Source organism: Ceratosolen solmsi, unplaced genomic scaffold, assembly GCF_000503995.2.
Source record: "Ceratosolen solmsi marchali unplaced genomic scaffold, CerSol_1.0 scaffold41, whole genome shotgun sequence".
Taxonomy (NCBI): Eukaryota; Metazoa; Arthropoda; class Insecta; order Hymenoptera; family Agaonidae; genus Ceratosolen; species Ceratosolen solmsi.
The window spans coordinates 3,507,461-3,529,060 of NW_011948424.1; the positions used below are offsets into that span (position 1 = coordinate 3,507,461).

Sequence of the window (21,600 nt, forward strand, 5' to 3'; positions counted from 1 at the left end):
GAGGAGGGCGAGTCCCTCCCCGCTTGGCCGCTTCGCGGTCGCTCGGTGCTCCCCTCCCCTGCGCCCCGGCGACCAATCAAGTGTGACCGGAGGGGGCAAGAGGGGCGGAAGGGCCGAGCACTGTTGTCAGGGGCAGAGGGGAGCTGCTACCGCCACCACCGCCGCTGCCGCTGCCGCTGCCGCTGCCGCCGTCGCCGTCACCGCCGCCGCCGCCGCCGCCGCCGCCGCCGCCGCCGCCACCGCTCTCGGGGAGCGCGAAGTGAAGAAGAAGACGAGGAGAAAGACGGACAGGTTCGCCGCGCCGCCATGACACACTGCTAGTCCTGCTGGTAGATAATTCGTGGCGCGATCACGCGAAGATATTCACGGAGCTTGGCCAGGGTTAATCGCCTCTTCCTTTCTAAGTCGTATCGTCGTTGTCCCCGTATTACGCACGAGTCGCGCCATCAGCAGGACGGGTTTAGTAAACGCGCGCGCGCGCGCGCACCGCCCGAAAAAAATTCACCGGCGAGAAAGAGAGGAAGAAGCGGCAACAGGAGCAGCAGCAATCACGACAGCAGTAACAGTAGCAGCAACAGCGACGAAAACAGCAGCGGCGGCGCATTTATCTCTTCCCGTCTGTCTCGGGGACGCAGAGTAAGAGGCGCGTCCCCCCTTGCGTACGTGACTCCGCGCCTAGCGCACACGTGTGTCTGTGTGTGCGCGCGCGCGTGTGCATGTGCGTCGTTGAGCGGCTGTGTGGTGGCGCCGCGACGTAGGCGAGGACGAGGACGCTTAGCTCATCGCTCGTGTGTACGTCCTGGTAGGGTGCGCGGCTAGCGCGACGAGCTCGCCAAAGGAGTAAGACCAACGGGGGCGAAATCGAGTCAGGGGGCTCTCCCGTAGCTAGCCTAAGGAGAATCATGCCCGTTGTCACCGTTGCTACCGCATCGAATACGGCGACCATGGCACCGGACACCACGTGAGTGTCTTTCTCTTCCTCTCTTTCCTTTCGCGCGCTCACTTTCTTTCTCTCTCTCTCTCTCTCTCTCTCTCTCTCTCTCTCTCTCTGTGTTTCTGTCTCTCTCAATATCTTTGCACGTCGTATCGCTAGCGAATTTAGCTTGGGCCGCTTATTTTCTATCCTTGAAACCACTAACGAGCTTTTTCACGCACATCCCTTCCCCTCTCCTTTCCCTCTATACTCTTCAATACGGCCTTTCCCAACGTACAGAATTTTTCTATCTTGGGATTCAATGCTGCGTCGTGCACCCACATACGCGCGTACGAGCGTGTGCGTGCGTGTGGTTTGTGTGCATTAGTGCACTGGCAACCATCTTGCTGTGTGTTTTGGATGTACATAACGGCGGAGAAGAAAAAAAAAAAACGGACCTCACGGATTAAGAAATTCACTTATGCGCGCGCGCGCGCGCGCCTATCGAAGTATGGCTGCCTTAAGAAACGAAGAACGGAGCACATTCATTTGTCCCCGTTCGGAGCTTCGCCTTGGAGCTTAGTCAGTGTGCGTGCGTCCATGTACGTGCGCACAACCAGACAGTGCACAAGATCGTCGCATGCGTAGTAAAATCTCTGAGTTGATTGGCTCTCGCCTTCGCGGGCGATAGCGTGATTAGAGATTTTACTGCGCATGCGACGATCTTGTGCACAGTCTCGGCACGTTGGTGTGTGTTGCTTCGCTTCGCGCTTTTAACCCGCAGCTTTTTTTCTTTTCGGTTTTTTTCTTTTTTAAACAACTAGGCATTTATGAATTCCTATACATATTTATGCATGCACATACACAAGTGAATCTATGTGCATCGTGCATGAAATATATGCGCCCACACACATGCATTGGTGACTGTATATATATAAGCATCATACATAGTGTGGGTACTGTGTATATAAATAATCTGCATGGCGATGTGTAAGCGGATACGCGCGCGCGCTCACTCGGTCGCTCACACAGTGTTCGTAGGCTCACATAAGTGAGTGCGCGAGCGCGCACCTTACATTTACGTACGATCGCACGCACATTTCATCGAACATTTTTAGTATCACGATTTCATTTTTTTCATTATCGATGCAGGTTAGAATAATTTTCGAGGTTTTGATATTTATGCGAATGCTGTGAACCGTGTAGTCTCATAAAGCTTTGTTACTAGTCGATCCCTAATGAATCAGCCAACATACGCGCGCGCGCGCGCGCACACACATCTACATGCACACGCAATAGCTTCTTTTATTGAATACCCATTTTTTCTATTTGATGGTTAAAAAATAGCATTTTTCTTATTTACTGCTTTTGTATTATTTATAAACTATTTAAATAATGAAATATTTAAATATATCTAGAAATTTTGTATTTCAAGTTTCATTTATTGAACAGAAGCAAATCTCAATCGAATGAAATATATAAACCAAGTTTGTTTTACGTGCATGGCACCTATAAAAATATGAAAATCTTCTTTTTACATTTAACCATAAAATCATCGACTACATATTTTCAATGTTTTAGATAAATCTTTATTAATTGGAGAAGCTTCTAAAAGCGACACTTGTATTTATATTTATGTCATATTCATCTTTGTATCGATCTGAATAATTTTTTATTTGTCGAGTCATGCATAAGAATACAGAGAATTCTTAAATTTGTTAAAATAAATTTAAGCAAAATATTTTATATATAAAATTATGCAATTTATCAATTTTTATCAAAATGAAAGTAGTATTGAAGTTAGGTTTATGCTATTTTGATAATGAATTAATAATGTATATACAAAAAAATAATATATATATTTAATTTACAATACCCGTGATTTTCTGATTTATTGTAGACTATTTTATTTTTGAATATTAATTTTATTATTGATACAATTGAAAATTCAAGCTGTTAAAAGTAAGTAAAGTAGTTTGCAATTGCTATAAATTTAGTTTAATGTTGTTGATAATATAATAAATTTCAAGTTGCATTGATTATATAATCGTGATATAACCGTTATCAACCTGAAATATTTTTATACAGCTATTCAATCGAAGGAAAGATTTTATGTTTTGTGATGAAAAAGTTCTTTCTTATTAGCATTTACCACATATAGATTAAAAATTGTAACAAATTTCTTTGAGAATATCTGGTTCTTAAGTTTAAAATAATTTATTATTATACTTTTTAGAATAGAAAATGAAGAATACAGGAAGTGTTTGATCGATGGTTTTAATTGAACAAAAATGAATAGTGAGCAGCATGCTCTGCCAGCGACAACGCAGGCTCAACAAGAGGTGAGATTTTGTCTTTTATATAGTCCAACATATTACTAAAAATATAATATATATTTATGACCTTCTACTTGTAAAGGGAGATTTATTCTATTAAAGCTTGTTAGTAATTGTCTAATGAAATATAAAATTTCTATTATTTGTAAATAGTAGAATTGCACATTAATTTTTATTGGTTTTTCTCTATTTTTAATTAATCTACTTGGTATTAGATGTTTACTTGATTTACGTAGCTTAATAAATAAGGCTTTGCTTATATATTTAAATAATAGCTTCTAAAATGTTTTTTAACCGTTCTGTAGAGTGCATGTGTAAGTGTACGCACGTGTGTATGTATGCCTGCGTGTAGATGTGAATTATGTGCATATATTTTGAACCTAGAGTACCACACAGATTTGCTATTTATTTTTGTTTAAAAAATTTGTAATTATTAATGTATTATTTCCATGAAAATATTTCCAATCTCATCTCGTTAATAATTGTTTATATTTAATATTATGTTTATCTGTTACCTTTTCAAATTCATTCTGTGATAATTGTAGCTTCATTTGTTTATATTACTTTTTATCAAATTGTGCATATTGAATAAAATAAAATAATTATAGATCCAAACCTTAACTAATTTAATTTATGCTATTAATACTCAGTATATTTAAATATTTATCTTGTTGGTTTTTACTTTTTTGTTATTCTGAAGTTTACTTCTTAAAATACCATAATTCAAATGTCATACTAACGTCAAACTTTAACCCACAAAATTATCATAAGCAGTTTCGTTTTATTAACTAAAGCTTCACAGATTTTGTGATACTCATTAGGAAGGAATATAAGTTCCAGTGCATTGGTTGACTGAATTTGCATTGCATGCTCTTGCATGTCTAATTGATGTTGTAAAAATGTTTGAATGTGCATTGGTAGGAAGTAAGCGTGGGTCAAAGCGGTCGCCCCTCGTATCCAGGTGGTTTGGCAACTCCGACAAGCCTTGGCAATGTAGGGAGCAATTCTCATTCATCCGCGGACCTACGTGTAGGTACAGCTGTAGCATTAGCCTCCTCGGTAGCAAAGTACTGGGTCCTCACCAATCTTTTCCCTGGGCCGATACCACAGGTATCAGTGTATCATCATCCTCATCACAGAGCTGGTGCTGGAGGTGGTGAAGCTCCAACAACAACCAAAGATTCAGCAGCATTGTTGAACCAAGATATGTCATTAACTTCTGGTACACACCATCAGACACCAACTTCGCACCATCATCAGCCTTCGGTCAGTAGGAGTAGTCATCATAGCTCCCTGCAGACCACTGCACAGGTTTGTCAGAGTAGTGTGCATGTTATATGATATAGAAGGTAAAATGTAGATTTTTTTTTATTGTATTTCTTAGAACACAGATAAAATATAATACAGATTTTCTATTAGATGTTCTTTTATATTATGTTTTAATCTTGATATTGCAATAAGTAATTGTAATCAATCACATGTGTTTAATAAATTTTATTATTTATAGTAGATGTTGCCATAAATTTGTATTTTTTAACTTGTGATTAGTTATTCCACAAATAAATGCGTATATCGAAGTCAATTTAATTGATTTAAGGACTAATTTTAAGGATACCGAAATAAATAATTATAAATAATAAGTTATGCGATAAGTACAAAAGTCAGCGAAATATTTATATACACTTAAAGGTTATACCAATTAAATTAAATTTTAATTTATTCCAATTTAAGCATTGAATTTATTTTTAAATTATTAATGAGTTTTATAGAAGAAAAAGAATTAAGTTTCACAAATATTATGAAACACCATTTTTAACGTTAGCTCTTTTAAGATTCCAGTCTCTTTGCCGGGACTTAATCTTGATGGAAGTCACCTTCAAGCAAGTGTAAGTCACTTGCAAGCAGCGCATGCCCAAATGCAGCAACAAATGCAGTCACAGCAACAGCAACAGCAGCAGCAGCAGCAGCAGCAGCAGCAGCAGCAGCAAACACAGTTGCATCAGCAACAACAGCAACAGGCCCAATCTCATCATCAGATGCAGAATCATCAGAATGCACAAAATACAGGTCAAACCAGCCAGAATCAGAGCTTATCCAGGGACAACAAGCCTAAGGAAGAGACATCGGATCGTTGTAATGACAATCAGGTCCACTCTCACGTTCAACGTGACCACCAACATCAGCAAGCACAAGATATACAACAAAGTCTAATGCATCAGCAGCAGCAAATTGGTGTGAGCATCGGAGGTGCTTCTGCTGCAGATGGTGCTCCCTCAAGTGGAGTGGATAAAGTTGAAAAGAAAGAAGATATACGTCAATTAAATATGACCCAGTAAGATATCTTTACTTTCATTTCTTTATAAAAATTAGTTTATTTTAAAGTAAATTAATTTTTGAAATGACGTGCATTGTTCATCATTTGTATAAATAACTAATGATGTAAAAATAAATATTTCTAAATATTTCTAAATCGTAAAATAAGATATATAAAAATTTTGTTCGTTGTAATTTTCTGTAAGTTCTAATATGCAAAATTTCGTTAATATACTCTTCAAAGTTTCTATAGAATATTCTATGTCATTAAAAATTACAGATTTCAAGTACCTGATCTGAAATCAGGAGGTCACATGATGGATGTTAGAACAGCGGATGGATCTATTGTTAAAATCAGCGCTGCTAATGATCAAGATCTTGCAAAAACATTAGGAGTCGATATTTCTCAGTACATCAATAAGGTAAGTTTTAATAGGATCATAAATGTACTGGCAAAAATAGCTTAAAAATTTCTTAAGTTTGTTTTATTACTATACTCGATAAGAATGTTATTTAATTTTCTTTCACAATAGTCAATTGAATTAGTCAACAATTAGAAATATATCACAGTAAGATATAAAAAAAAATAAGATAATTTTTGGTAATGATAACTTTTTGTTAGATAAGGTTAAGGCTCGTAATTATTCAGCTGTTATTGATTGTGCAAAAGATTGTTATGGTCAATAAATACTAAAATATGTACATAAATAAAATGTATGGTATTATTGTATTTTGAAACATAAAAATCAGTATGCGATATTAGACATTACAGTACCATTTATTCGATGTATACAAATAATGTTAAAAAATTCCATGAAACTATATCTAAAATAAAAACGTATCTATGTGAATAGGGAGCCGTGAACGTCGAGGAGTTGAATCAGATAAATCAGCTGCTGGCGTATCACGAAGTTTTTGGAAAGTTGCAGAGCGAAATAGCCGCTGGTACCACGTTGATTGGTGGCACAGTACCAACGCAGACGGTCACAACGATACAGAACGGCACGCCCTTAGTGCAACAAGTGCAGCTAAATAAATTTGACATAAAGACGAGCGATGGTGAGGTGACGCCAGGTCCAAGTGGTTCGCCCGTGTCCGTAGGCAGTCACGCCTGCGAGGTTTGTGGCAAGATCTTTCAATTTCGCTATCAGCTGATCGTCCATCGAAGATACCATACGGAAAGAAAGCCTTTTACTTGTCAGGTCAGTAGTAGTGTGTTGTTACCAGCCTTCATTTGTGCAGCGGGTTCATATTGAATAAAGGGTATTTTCATATTTATTAACATGCACTTGTGAACAAATGTATTCGATGAACTAGTGATATACCTTTGAAGCAATTATATATTTTGTTTTTATTATATATTTTGCATGTTTGTTTAATAAATCCTTTATAGTCATTGTTTAAAATATCGTTTGTGTGCAAAAATGAAAAATAATTGTGAGATTTACTCTAATAGTAAAATAGTAAAATGAATATCATTGGAAAATATAACGATAAATGTATTATATGAAGTTACATAGGCTTAAATAATTGTAAAATAAAATTTATCTTGATAAATTTAAGTATTAAATTTTAAAATTTTATTTAAGATTTTTTATGCTGAGAAATTTCATATTTAAATAAGTATTTTAGGATTAGGAAATAATAAATTCAAGTTTTTATGTTAATATTACCAAAAATTACCTTAATCAATTTTAACTTTAAATGAATTAAACAATGAATATTTTCATCAGCCTCTTTGACTTGAAAAAATATAACATTTATTTGCATACTTGCCATTTATATTTAGGATTACAAAATATCCTCATACTATATGAAAAATTGTTCAATAAATTAATGTATTTTAAAGGGGGGGGGGGAAATATATATATATATATATTAAGGAACTATGAAATTATTAATAGGTCTTAATGCGTATACCCAGTAGTAAGAATTTAAGATTTCAAAAAGTAATAGCAGAATTAATAATCATTTCAGTACAAGTTTTATCGTATTAGATACGAAGAAGTTAGATCCCCACACTTTATTTCGCTACATGATATAATTCTTTAGCTGTAAAGTTACATAAATGAAATTCCATGATAATTTACTTTATTAAAAATGTAATGCTTTGGTAATCGTTATTTTGATTGAAACTAAGTCATTGTCGGGCCCATTAGAGAATATTTGTTTCCAATATAAAGCGAGAGAAATGTCATTGTTTTAATGAAATATTTATGGCTAGGTATGCGGCAAGGCATTTACAACTGCAAGTGATTTAACGCGTCATGGAAAATGCCACTTAGGTGGTTCCATGTTTACTTGTGCTGTTTGCTTCCATGTTTTCGCTAATGCCCCGTCATTAGAGCGACACATGAAGCGTCATGCCACCGACAAGCCATACAATTGTACGGTTTGCGGCAAAAGTTTTGCCAGAAAAGAGCATCTTGATAATCACACAAGGTGCCATACGGGAGAAACTCCATACAGGTTAATAAACTTTATTTATTCGTAAAATCATGTCATTTGATTGAATTTTATGTAAATGGATATTATATTGTTTGTAATTCTCGATTAAAAAATATAATTAAGATCTCAGTGCGTGAAAATAATCGTGGTGTCAAGTTTTTAAATACATATTTTAAAGTTCATTAGATGGTTGGAATTATTTTATTTTTTATTATAATTTTTTTTTTTTTTTTTTCATTTGTCATTTTGTAAAAATGTATAATTGCCATTTATTCAATAAAACTTAGTGAAATTAAGTAAATAAATATTTACTTTTATTCAGATGTCAGTATTGCGCCAAAACTTTCACGCGCAAGGAACATATGGTGAATCATGTACGTAAGCATACAGGAGAAACTCCTCATCGCTGCGATATTTGCAAAAAATCTTTCACGCGCAAGGAGCACTTTATGAATCACGTGATGTGGCACACTGGCGAGACACCCCATCACTGTCAAGTTTGTGGCAAGAAATATACCCGCAAGGAGCATTTGGCCAATCATATGCGCTCCCATACCAACGACACGCCATTCCGTTGTGAGATTTGCGGTAAGTTTTCCAATTTAATCAAAATTAAAATTTTAACGAAAACTTCAAATAATCGGTACATGTCAATTTGCAATACTTTAAGCCTAATTAACGTATTTAAAAAATGCAACTTTGATAAGTACTTAAGTACCATTATAGTATAAGCTTATCCAATTCGTTCAATATAAAGTCCAAATTAAGAAGAATATATTTTAAATTTCCGCTCATTGTTTTGTTTTATAGTCATGGGTATTGGCACAAGTATTAGAAAATATAATTTAATCTTAGTTAAAGCCAATTGTAATCGACTTACATTATAGACAAAAGAATATCTATATTTCCATATTTTTTCAGTTTATATTTCAATTTTTAAATAATAAGTATTTTCAATGTTTGGATTTAAATTTCATGTATTAACAATCGATTTTACAGTATATACAAAATTTAACAAAGTTAAAATACTAATATTATGAAATTGGCAGACGTAAAAGTTGGATATACGTGATATATGCTTTCTCTTGAAAGTCCATTCGCGTTGATCGTTATTGTTGAAAGCTTCAGACGATATTTACAATAATTATCAAAAAGTCTCGAGTCTTGAATCGTATTTAGTAACTTTGCAGTAAATGCACTGCTTCATAAATGTCTTATAATCAACTAGGACTCAAGTTTTGCATATTACAAAATCTACATTCAATGGAATTTTACAAACTGCATATATCTTAATAGTCATAATACTATTTTAAAATAATTTATTGACCTATGTAATTTGAGATATTTATCGTTAATATTTTTCTATCTTTCAAACGTTTATAAGAATCCAAGTACTTCAAGATAGTGTTAATGAGATATTAATGTAATTATGTAATTTATGCATCTATAGTCATCAGTTAATAATGCGACACAACCAAATATTCGCAAATACTTTGGTTGTTTAATAAGTTATATTAAACTTGACTATCGTAGAATTTTCGTTAAGTAATGTCATTATTTGAAGAAAAAAATAAATAAAAAAAACGAGATTGATTTTTTTATTCTTCTTTATGATCGAGAAGGCCTTTATAGTTACTCGTAGATACTAAGCATCTAATTCTGATAACAAAAGTTGGCTAATAGAAATATTCAAGCATTGAGTTTTTAATAATTCATAAATGGTAATTTATTTATTATCTTAAAAATGCTTGTTTTAATGCAAATTTTAAAGATATTTTCATATTTGGCCGAACAGATTATTAAAGCATCAATAAGATCAAGTCGCTTATCGTCTGAACCCGCATAAAGTCGGTCACCCAGGGCAACCACATAAAAGGTTATCCGACGAGTGTCGCCACGACGTCGAAAAATAAAATTCGCGCGAGGATTGATCGCGTCGCCGGCGCCGTGTCCCTCACTCCCTCAAAAAACATTGATGGTATCCCCCCCCCCTCTATTACCCCCATCGACTTTTACACCAGCCGCTAAATGGCGGGGGTGGGGGGTGGGTGGGGGTGGCATCCTACAGCCCGTTATCCCTTATCCCTCAACCAACAGTCAATTGTTCTTCCCCTCTTCTAATACTTTTGTCTGGCTACGCTAAACCTTTGCTCAACATATTCAATTCTCCTCAATCATGTCATTTGGATTTACTGATTAGAGTATTATCGTCCAATCATTTCTATAGGCCGCTTTATAAAAGAACATTTTACTTTCTATGTTAACAATTGAAGACTTAAATTAATTTTCTAATACGAATACATTGTAAGACATGAATAATAATTTAGGACGGTCGTTTTTTATGATAAAAAAGTTAATCAGACGATTTTTATTAAAAAGTTAGAGTTTATTTTTCACATTATTTACAATTTTGTCTGTTGGATAAAATTTTTTTTTTTTTTAATATATACATATATATATATATATATATATATATATATATATATATATATATATATATATAGAGTGAGAGAGAGAGAGAGAGAATATATATATATATAAATGGATGATGACATTGAATGAGAAATTCCTTTCACTTTATCCCCTATTCAAGTCTTAGAACTGTAAGACGACACCCGAGGGCCGACTTATATAATGAAGCGAACGAGACATAAATTTGAAGATTAATACATACAATTCTGACATTGCGACAACCAACCTGTTGGATATAATCCAGATTTCTTTTGAACTCTATTATATACTTTTTATAAGATTATTTTGTAATTTTTTTTTTTTTTTTTTTTTTTCCCATTAAATTAGGGGATAAGGCATCATAAATAGTTTCCGTTACTGTTTTATTTCTTCGAAGAAGCTGGTCCAAGTCTACTTAGTCGGTATTTTTCTATAAAATATCGTATCATTGTGTTCATATAAATCCATTGATTAAGAGATAAAATTAATTTATAGATAAGTAATTGCATAGATGTATATACAAATATTTGAGCAGGTTTTTTAAATGAATATTGTAAAAAGATGTGTTTTAAGAATAATAATAATAATAATAATAATAATAATAATAATAATAATAATAATAATAAAAAAATCAACATTATCCATTATTATTAAATGATATGGTCAATTTATTGAAAAGATGAAAAAAGTAATTGTATTAATAATTGTATAAAGTGCTTAAATTCATTTTTTAAATGATGCGGGCTCGTCAATTTCACAAGACGAGGACATATGCTTTATGTCTAACTAAAGCTTTATATATATATATATATATATATATAGGTATATATCATGGGTATTTATCAAATTGCGTCTCAAAAATAAAAATAAAAATTTTTTTCAAGAAACGCCTTTAAATTTATAATACGTATAACGGTGGTCGAGGATAAGGGTGGAATGCAGGTATTGCGGAAGTTTGTAGTAGTTGGAGGGGAAGATTAGCGAACGGAAGGAAACAAAGAGATGATAGATCGTCTTGGCCCTTAGCTGCAGCGATTATTGCTCAGGCGCCTAGCCACCTCGTTGCGGCCGAGTATGCTCAGGACGCGGTGCGGGTCTCCGCGCCTTGAGGCTCCAGCAAGCGTACTAGAAATACCGGGATGCCGTTCCTCGCTATCTCGTTTAAACTCAATGCTTTCTATGAATAGATATGAACTCAGCTTGTACCCGTAATCGCGGTTCCTAGGATTTGCCGTATTACTCGCGCAACATACGTGTGTGTCCTTTTTGTTTTTATAATTCGTGCGCATTTTTCATGATATATGGCATCGAAATTACGAAACTTTAATTCGGTTACTGTCGGTATTGTTTTGGTCGATCACTGATTATTCGCAGTTTAAATGAAGAAACGCCATTATTAAAGCTCGGAATTGCTGTAGAATAACGTTTGCCTGACTATTGATCCAATCAGACGGATCATTTACATGGAGCTCGTGCAATTACTTTCGTTGTTTGTTTCTCTAATACTGACACGTTTGAATTGGGAAATAATTTTCTAAAAATGTACATTCTCTGCTAATCGCAATATAATTATGAAGGAAAAGTATAGTTTCTTTATCCGTATGATGGTATGTAATTTTTTATATTGTCCATTGTATTCATTGTAATTATATCCAATGATAGGTGATTTTACGAAATAATAAAAGGATCGATTATAAATAAATACAATAACTGGTAAAAAATTATTAAAATAATGTTCGATAAATAAAATTCATTGGAAATACTTTTCAAATTTTATTTTATTCGGAATTGGGTGGGGGATAGTGGTGAATGTGCTGAATATAGTTGTATTTGAATAATTAATTTATGAATATCAATTATAAAAGAATGCGGTTCGTTCTGAACATACAATTACGCTTTCAGAAATTTTTATAAAATATAAAATAATATTTTAAGATTTTCATAAAAAAAAAAACAGATCACGCCCAGTATTTTATTTGAGCCACATATGCGGTTCACGTGATTTAATAAAGTTTTTGTATTTCAAATTATAATTTTCGGATCGGTAATTTCTTTCTCGATCATTGGTTTAGCAAAAATGATCACTTGACTGATATTGAAATTCTATAAATTTAATATATGTCTCTTTTGTATTTTGACTGTGAATACAATTAATCCAATTATAATTTATTAAATCTGTTTTTCTTTTAATTTTAATACGTTTAAATTTTACCATTTATTTTTAAAACATTACAAGACGAAAAATTATAAATTAATGACTTAAGGATACAATAGTATAGCGCAATAAGCATGTTTAAAACAATTCTTTAAAAAGTATTTTAAAAATTAGAAATCATATATATATTGGAAGTACAAAAGTGTCGGAAAGAAGAGCAAATGAAAAGTTTTTTAAAAGCCTGGACTTTAGGCAGGGAATTTTCTAAAATTTGCATACTTGACAGAAGATTATTTAAGCCTAATTTAGTTACAAGCGACCAGTGCGTTTAATATTTCTCTGCATTTGGTGAGATGTTGGTAAGTACGTAGAACCCTATATTTAACCGACTTGAATATCTTTTCAGGCAAGTCGTTCACGCGTAAGGAGCACTTCACGAATCACATAATGTGGCACACCGGCGAGACGCCGCATCGCTGCGACTTTTGCTCGAAGACGTTCACGCGGAAGGAGCATCTGCTGAATCACGTCAGGCAGCACACGGGTGAGTCACCACACCGATGCGGCTTCTGCTCCAAATCGTTCACCAGAAAGGAACACCTTGTTAACCACATCCGCCAACACACAGGTGAGAGCGGTTGGCAGAGATGTTCACTTCGGCAAAAATTGCAAAATAGAGACGAATACATTAACCTCGTGAACACACATTCTTGTCTCTCTCTCTCTCTCTCTCTCTCTCTCTCTCTCTCTATCTCACTTTCTCATCCCTCCCTCATCCCCGTCTCTCTCTCTCTCTCTCTCTCTCTCTCTCTCTCTCTCTCTCTCACTCTCTCTCAGCCTCTTTCACACATATACACATCTATAGCTCACTAATCGAATTCATCTTATACTCAATTATTTTTTCTTTCATTATACGGAGTTTCTTCTAAACCAATTCAAATTACAAGACAAAGTTTTTTTGCTTATTCGTTTGTTTAACCGTTTGCTTACTAAAAATTTGTTTGATTTTGTATTTTTTGATTATTAATTGTTTTTTTCTTCAAAATTCGACGTTAGTTCATTCAAATTATCATTTAATTCAATTCTGAAATCGATTCATTATATAATGATAAGATATAAATAATTTTATAATTTACCTTTAGACGTTACCATTAAAACTCTTTTATAAAAAAAAATTAGTTTAATACAATTAAATGTACATCAATTTTTTTTATAGTTTCTTAAGTTAACCAAGATGAACATTGTTGTAACTTAAAATTGAAATTACACCTTATTTTTGCAAAGTGAAAATGACTACAGAATATTTATTATTAATAGAATTGTTTTTTTATATTTGGATTACGCATTTCTCCAATTTATGTTTACATATTATTACAAAATATGTTTACATATTATTTAAATGAAGGAATACTGAAAATTATTTAATCATATAATAAGTAATATATTTATTTTGTGTAAAAATAAGGTTAATTATGGTTAAGCTAAACAAACAAAAAAGATTGTGTACACATACATACCATCAATTATTTTATTACTTGATATAGAAACTCTTAGTTTTTTTAATCAATTCAATCGTTTTTTATGTACAAATAGATTATTTAACATGAATTTTCAAACTCAATTCCGATATTCCTTTTTCCAAAAGCAAAATTTGTTATATTTTATATGTTAAAATCTTACTTGATAATCATTATACACATAAATCCTGCTAACTTCGTTAGAAATACCACAATTCTGCCTTATACACCGCTCTCATACATGCTTAGTTATTTGCCTTTTTCGGTTAATTTAGACGCAGTTTTTAATGTCGTCTCACTAGTTCGATTTTCATTCATTTTTCCAACTGACAAAATGTTTTTTCTCGAACAATCATATGTTCTATTACGCTTTATTATTTCTCATTGGTTTACTAACAATTACACCGAAAGCGAACACTATTTATATGTATTTGCTACTTTCAATATAGGTACAATAAATTGTTTTTTTACCTAGTTAGTCGAACATTAACAAACTGCTCTTTCCTTGTAGGATTAAACATATTTAAGGTTAGTCTATGTTATCGTACTTTTAAATAAACTATATTAAATAAACGTAGTTAATACGTAATGCTACGAAGTTACATTAATGTTAATGAAATCTGGTGCACATAGACTTTCCTTGGGTGCAATACACAAAGATGGCAAATATTACAATTATCAAAATTGTTGTTTGTAATACTTAATACAATTTTGAACTTTGCTCGAGGACCATTGCTTACCTTTAGTTGAAAAAATTACGAACTAACACGACAATCATCGAAGTATTAATAATTGAAATATTTATACACTTTTAATTGATTATTTCATTGTACTTTTACACTGGCTTAAAGTCATCTTATATTCCTATTGATGTTGTTAATATTTTGATTATGATTATATTTTGACTATAGAAGGATTTAACGTCATGGAAATTTTAAATTTCAGACATGAAATGTAGTTAATGTTTGACCATCAAGTGAAAATTAAAATATATTTGTTCTTTTAATTAAAAATGCATACCTAAGTAATAATCTAAAATTACCTATTTATAAACTTAAAAATTCATATTTATTTATAGATTGAAAAATTTGAAGTTTTACGGTTTTATAAATTGTATATGACTAAATTTTAAATCATTGATAATTATTTATAAAATATATTTTTTGAAAGAGAAAAAATGATCCTAAGTAGATCAATGACATAACCGAGTTCTGCTAAGTTTGCAGTTCATTCTTTGCTTATATGAGATACGTAATATAATTTGCATGACTCATTTAACAATTTTAAAACAATCGCTTATCAATTTGTAACAATTTTGAAGCCTTTTTCTTTAAAATATAAGTAAATACTCTGTTACTGATTTTTTTTTTTTTTTTTTTTTTTTTTTTTTTTTTTTTTTTTTTTTTTTTTTTTTAAAAGGACGTTTTTTTTGAGAGACGATTTTTTACGTATAGGTAAACATTAATAATTAACAAAGTGTATATTACTAGTGTAGATAAAATTGAAAATTTGCAAAATAAAAGAAACTAGAGGGAAGTTAATGCAAATCGAAAGATCCGATATGCCTCTTGGTGCATTGCATCCGGCAAAACTCGCCTTGTGCAGGTGATGCCCCCTTGTCTGTATGACGTAAAATACAAAATAAATAAATAAATAAGAGAGTAGAAAGTTCATTTGATATTACGATTTCTGACTATTAGACTATTAGAAATAGATAAGCCCATTAATGAAAGTCAATTGAAAGTACAACTTATACAGTTTATTTCGCGCAATTTTCGTTAATTAGCACTTAAGAATATAAAAATAAATTCTGACGCTTCAATATTTATCAGTGAATATATTCGCAATATAATGATTAAATATATAGCACGATTGATATAAAGGCGTTTAAACTTAAATTTATATTAATCCAACAGAAATCATTATAGAATAAATCGTTTTTATTGGTTCGATCGTACAATGTTCGTAAAGATGCATAAATTCGCGATCGGAGTCGTGGAAAATGATTTTGAATTGTTATATGCCATGCGCAAATTGGAAGCCAAATCGTAAGCAATTTAAACTTTCTGGCACCGAGAAAAGAAAGCACTATCATACTTACCGGTTAATAAGTGTCCCTTTATTTTCTCGGTGCGTCACGTAACGACAATTCAATGTATACATAAATGCGATAGAGACAAATGTCGATGTCTGTGTGAATTAAACGAAAAAATAAGTTGAAAGAAAGAAAAGAAAAGAAAAGAAAAGAAAAACCGGAATGTAAAAAAATGCAGGAGAGACGCCCTTCCGCTGCCAGTACTGTCCGAAAGCGTTTACGCGGAAGGACCACCTGGTGAACCACGTCAGGCAGCACACGGGTGAGTCACCGCACAAGTGCCAGTATTGCACGAAATCCTTCACGCGGAAGGAACATTTGACAAATCACGTGCGTCAACACACAGGCGAGTCGCCCCACCGCTGCCACTTCTGCTCCAAGTCCTTCACCAGGAAGGAACATTTGACGAACCACGTGCGCATTCACACTGGCGAGTCGCCCCATCGCTGCGAGTTCTGTCAGCGCACCTTCACGCGCAAGGAACATCTCAACAACCACCTTAGGCAGCACACCGGCGACTCGTCGCACTGCTGCAACGTCTGTTCCAAGCCCTTCACCCGCAAGGTGAGTCTGTCTCTCTTCTTCATTCCCACGCCCTGACCCACCTCCCCTACCCCCTCTCCTCAACCCATGCAAATCATATCGATATTTTATCCTTTTCTCCCTACACTCCCCTTTCCCTCTTTTTTTGTTTGTTTTTTGTTTGTTTTTGCTTCCTTTAAAGACAAATATTACTGAAGCAACTTGCACTTTATTAAGAAAAAAAAAGAAAGCCATTTTCAAAGCCGAAATATAGAAAGTAGATAAAATAAAAGGATCCAACAAAGTCCTTCGAAAAAATCGACTTATGCATTCCGTAATACAAAGAACGTTATAACCATTCTAAATCCACGCTACAATTTCATGATAAATAATTATATAAAACTTATTTTTGAATCGTTTTATCATAAAATCATAAAATCATAAAATCATAAAATCATAAAATTCGGTATTGACGAATTATCTCTCCAAAGCACAATGGCCAATATTCAGTTTCTTCACAAATATCGTACATACGCGTGTAGATACGATACCATCACCGTGTTTTAGTGATAATTTCGTTGGGAAGGGGAAGGGGAAGGGAAGGACGATATACATACACGCATGTGGATGTGTGTGGGCGTGCGTGCGTGCGTGCGTCCGTGGTGTGTGTATGCATGAACGCTTTTAAAAAGAAAAGTAGAATAAACTTTTCGTATTTCTATTTAATTATTTAATTTTTATATTTAGATTAAGATCATAATTATTTGCAATTATTTGATTATTGATTTAAAAACTTTGCAATAATTTTTTTTATCCATCGGATGGCTTTTAATCATTATAATACGTGAATTTTTAAACTGTCGGTGAGCATTAAACGTTCAAATTTTATTCGTTAATAATAAAATAATAAGAATTATGTGGCATTCCATGGGAATGTAATTCCGTTAATCGACATTTAATACCGTTGAAACTCATTATTTTACAATATAGAAGACTATCATCAATTTAATGTTAAATTTTATCATTTCTTATGTGCATCATTGTTGCAATTCTCATCCTTCGCCTCTTCCCCGACCTATTCCCCCTCCCCCGCCACGATACTTTTATTATTGACAGACATCTCAATAGTTTAATCTACGTTATGCAATTCGATCGAAGACACATAATCGTTCCATCTTTACTAAATCATCATCGGGCGATTTAAATTTTACGATATCACATCGAAACAAAAAGATCTTGACATAATAGCTTTTTAAAAATATGGAACTGTTAATTGGCTGCTATCCTTGTTGTCAAAGTGCTCCCGGCGATATCGAATATCGTCCGTTAACGCGGGCAATTGAAATATCATTGGCGTTGCGCTTGGACAACGGTGGTGGCACGGCACGGTCATGCGAGCGCGAAGCATCATCCTTTTTGAAACGACAAAGTTAACATTAAACGCTGACTAATGATAATTTGTGCGTTCCCAGGAGCATCTGATAAATCACATGCGCTGCCACACGGGCGAGCGACCATTCGTGTGCACCGAGTGCGGCAAGAGCTTCCCCTTGAAGGGCAACTTGCTCTTCCATATGCGCTCGCATAACAAGGGCAGCCAAGCCGAGCGCCCGTTCCGCTGCGACCTCTGCCCCAAGGATTTCATGTGCAAGGGCCATCTTGTCTCCCACCGGCGCTCCCACTCGGACGAGCGACCTCACAGCTGCCCGGACTGTGGCAAGACCTTCGTCGAGAAGGGCAACATGCTGCGGCACCTACGTAAACACGCGGCCGAAGGCCCACCCACGCAGGTTGGCAGCGCCGCTTCGGCCCTCGCCGGAGGGGCGGCTCAACAGCCGGGAGCCGCTGGTGCCGGTACCGGTGCCGGCGGTGCTGGTGCCGGTGGTGGTGGCGGCGGGGCCGGTGGTGCTGGGGGCCTACCCCTACCGTCGGCTGCTGCCGCTGCGGCGGCAGTCCTCGTCGGACATCCTCTAGCACCGCCCCCGGCTCCTGCCGTCGGCTTACCCCAACACACGGTCGTCGTACCTACACCTCCGGGTGTTCTCGCCTCCTACTGAGCCAACGCCAGCGATCTTGGATTGCAGCGCGCCGTCGGTCTCTTCTATTAGCGGAGACGAGACTCTTCCGTCGCCCTCCGTTGCTCTCCTTGTCGCTGACTTTACACTGATTGATAAAACTAACCGCGAGAATGCCGGGTACTTTGATACGTGTAACTATCAAGAACCATTGGATTTTGAGAATGTAAACGGAATGAGATATACTAAGGAAAGATACATAAAGTATAAGGATGCCGACGCAAAACTAGAGTGAAACCAAAAATTTCACATTTTTATTTAATTATTAAGAAACGTATTGCATTAGTTAGATAAAAGCTCTTAATCCTTTATATTAACTATAATTATCCTCCTTTTTTTTCTTTTTCTTTTTTTCTTTTTTTTATGAAATATATATTTTATTGAAGCGTGTTGATTAATTCCTATAATGATTTCATAATTTTTTTTTCATTTACGTCGGTAACTTTTACATTCATATCTTTCCTTCTTTAACCAAAAGGAATTCTGCTGAGTTTGATGATGATTTTGTGATTTCTCCATTACATATTGCAATCTGTGATTGCTTATTCAGCGTACATATTAATTTACGTATACTTGCTAAGTAACGAATGTTGAAAGCAAACTAATTTTTTCTACATTTAAAGAAATGTAACTTGAAACATAAAAATGTATAGTACATATTATACGTTTTTAGCATTGTCTTAATGAACTTTCGGACTATCCATGCCATTTGGATATTGTCATTGATTTATTATGCATAAAGAAAAGAGCATGTTAGATTTTTACACATTTTTATTGAGCTTTATAAAGTCTTACGCAGTGTTTCAAGAATAATAAGCAAATTTAAATGACGGGGGGGGGGGGAGCGAAACCGAAATTTATAAATCTTATCGAGTTACCGATTTTTCACTCACCCACTTACTCACTCACTCACTCACTCACTCACTCATTCGTACGCATGGGTACGCACGCGCTTCTGGCGTGACAAACGAATTAGCAATAAACTCAATTTATTCAATTTTATTCAACTAATATCAAAATCTATTTTCATCTTAAAATATTTCTTTAAACGAATCTACTCGTGAAAAATTTACTCAAAATAGATATAACGTAAGTGTAATACAGAGAATTTCAGAAGTTTATTTTTACAGTAAGTAACTACGATAATTTGTACATTTAAATGTTTTTTTTTCTTTTTCATTGGATTAAATAGTCACGTTTAACTATCGAGTTTATATACAGTTTTTCTCAGATCAATTATCATTGTATTTTATTATTAGTAATTTCTTGCCCATAATACAGTTTGTAGATCTTTATATATGTGTGTGTGTGTGTGTGTGTGTATATATATATATATATATACATATATATACAGACACATATATATATATATTTATATAAATCAGTTCTCGTTAAAATCTAGAGCTAACAACTTTTCAAATTTATCGTTAATAATAAAATATGTTACTAAGGTTCAGAATTATGATATTTGACTCAAAACTTATTAACCTGCTAATCCATATAATTATCTGTTCATTTATTAATCATATATTTTGTTCATTGCATCAATTACAAAATGGAACCGTACCTTGACATTATAAAGACGACTACCACGTCGCAAGCTCACACAAGCTATTTACATACTATGAAATCTAAAAAATTAAAACGTAAATTCTAATTTAACCGATGTAATGACGTGGCGCTCACATTAAAACGAGTTGTGTAAAACATTAAAAATAACGTGGGATCTCCTGAAACCAAAAGTCGTTTATTAAGTGAACCGAGACTACAAGTGAGTGAACACATTCGCAATTGCTAAAGTATTATAAGAATCAATCAGTTATCATATAATCATTATTTTAAATTAATAATTACTTTTAAAAATTACAAGATAAAATATGTAAACATTATTTAATATTGGCAAACACAGCAGTTGCGCAATGGTTCTACCACATAATTAAAAGAATTTTGTAATACAGTGAATAGTAGCTTTCTACATAATATCCAAATCAAATGTGGATATACATACAAGAAAAAAAAGAAAAAAAAATAAATAAACCAAGAAAGTGAAAGAGACAAGCACGCGAAAATCATAAGCGCAAAAAAGAGAAAATACTAAATGCAAAAGTCGCTTTTAATACATGAACTTTGTGTACGCGCATTAATAGACAAATATACGATTTAGTAGGGATCACGATCGAAATGTTCCGAAAAGAGTTAATCTTTCATTTCTCTTTCTTTTCTTCTTTTCTTCTTCTTTTATTTTTTTTTTTTTTTTTTTTTTTTTTTTTTTTTTTACATCAAATGTGAAATAAATTGCGACTGTATTTGTATTTGTTCGAACGGTATGTAATACTAACGATGAATATTTTTGTTACTCTGGAAATTACTTCAAAAGTAGTTTAATTTACTTAAAACATACAATTTTATTATGCAATTGGCCAACTATGGAATTTGATAGTAAAGGAAATGTTAGTGCAGGAAAGTCTACAGTATAGTTTAAAGTATATTCGTTTTGGTACGTCGCTTTTATATTTGATATTTGATCTAATTGTTTATGTTACACTTAATGATGTACTCGGTGGAATTATCATAATATCGAGCTACGAAAATGAAGAGGATAAAAGAAAGAGAGAGAGAGAGAGAGAGAGAGAGAGAGAGAGAGAGAAAGAAAGAAAAAGAAAATTGACCTCAAGTAAAAGAAGCTTGATTTACAGGATATTTTCAGTCGCGTTTTTCGATTGACATAGAGTTAACTATAGAGAGATCCAAAAGGGAACCGGAAACAAAACAAAA

At 33.9% G+C, this 21,600-nt stretch overlaps 1 protein-coding gene across 1 annotated transcript; it reads left to right on the top strand.

The window, feature by feature from the left end:
- Positions 1 to 226: 226 nt before the first annotated feature.
- Positions 227 to 18,807, top strand: LOC105362709 (zinc finger protein 271). Its single transcript, XM_011500195.1, has 11 exons — positions 227 to 961; positions 3,150 to 3,255; positions 4,360 to 4,560; positions 5,082 to 5,581; positions 5,843 to 5,984; positions 6,417 to 6,764; positions 7,787 to 8,031; positions 8,333 to 8,598; positions 13,023 to 13,244; positions 16,407 to 16,792; positions 18,223 to 18,807. Exons 2-11 carry the CDS (start codon positions 3,205 to 3,207, stop codon positions 18,805 to 18,807), a joined length of 2,946 nt encoding a protein of 981 aa, XP_011498497.1. The 5' UTR covers positions 227 to 961; positions 3,150 to 3,204.
- Positions 18,808 to 21,600: the final 2,793 nt, after the last annotated feature.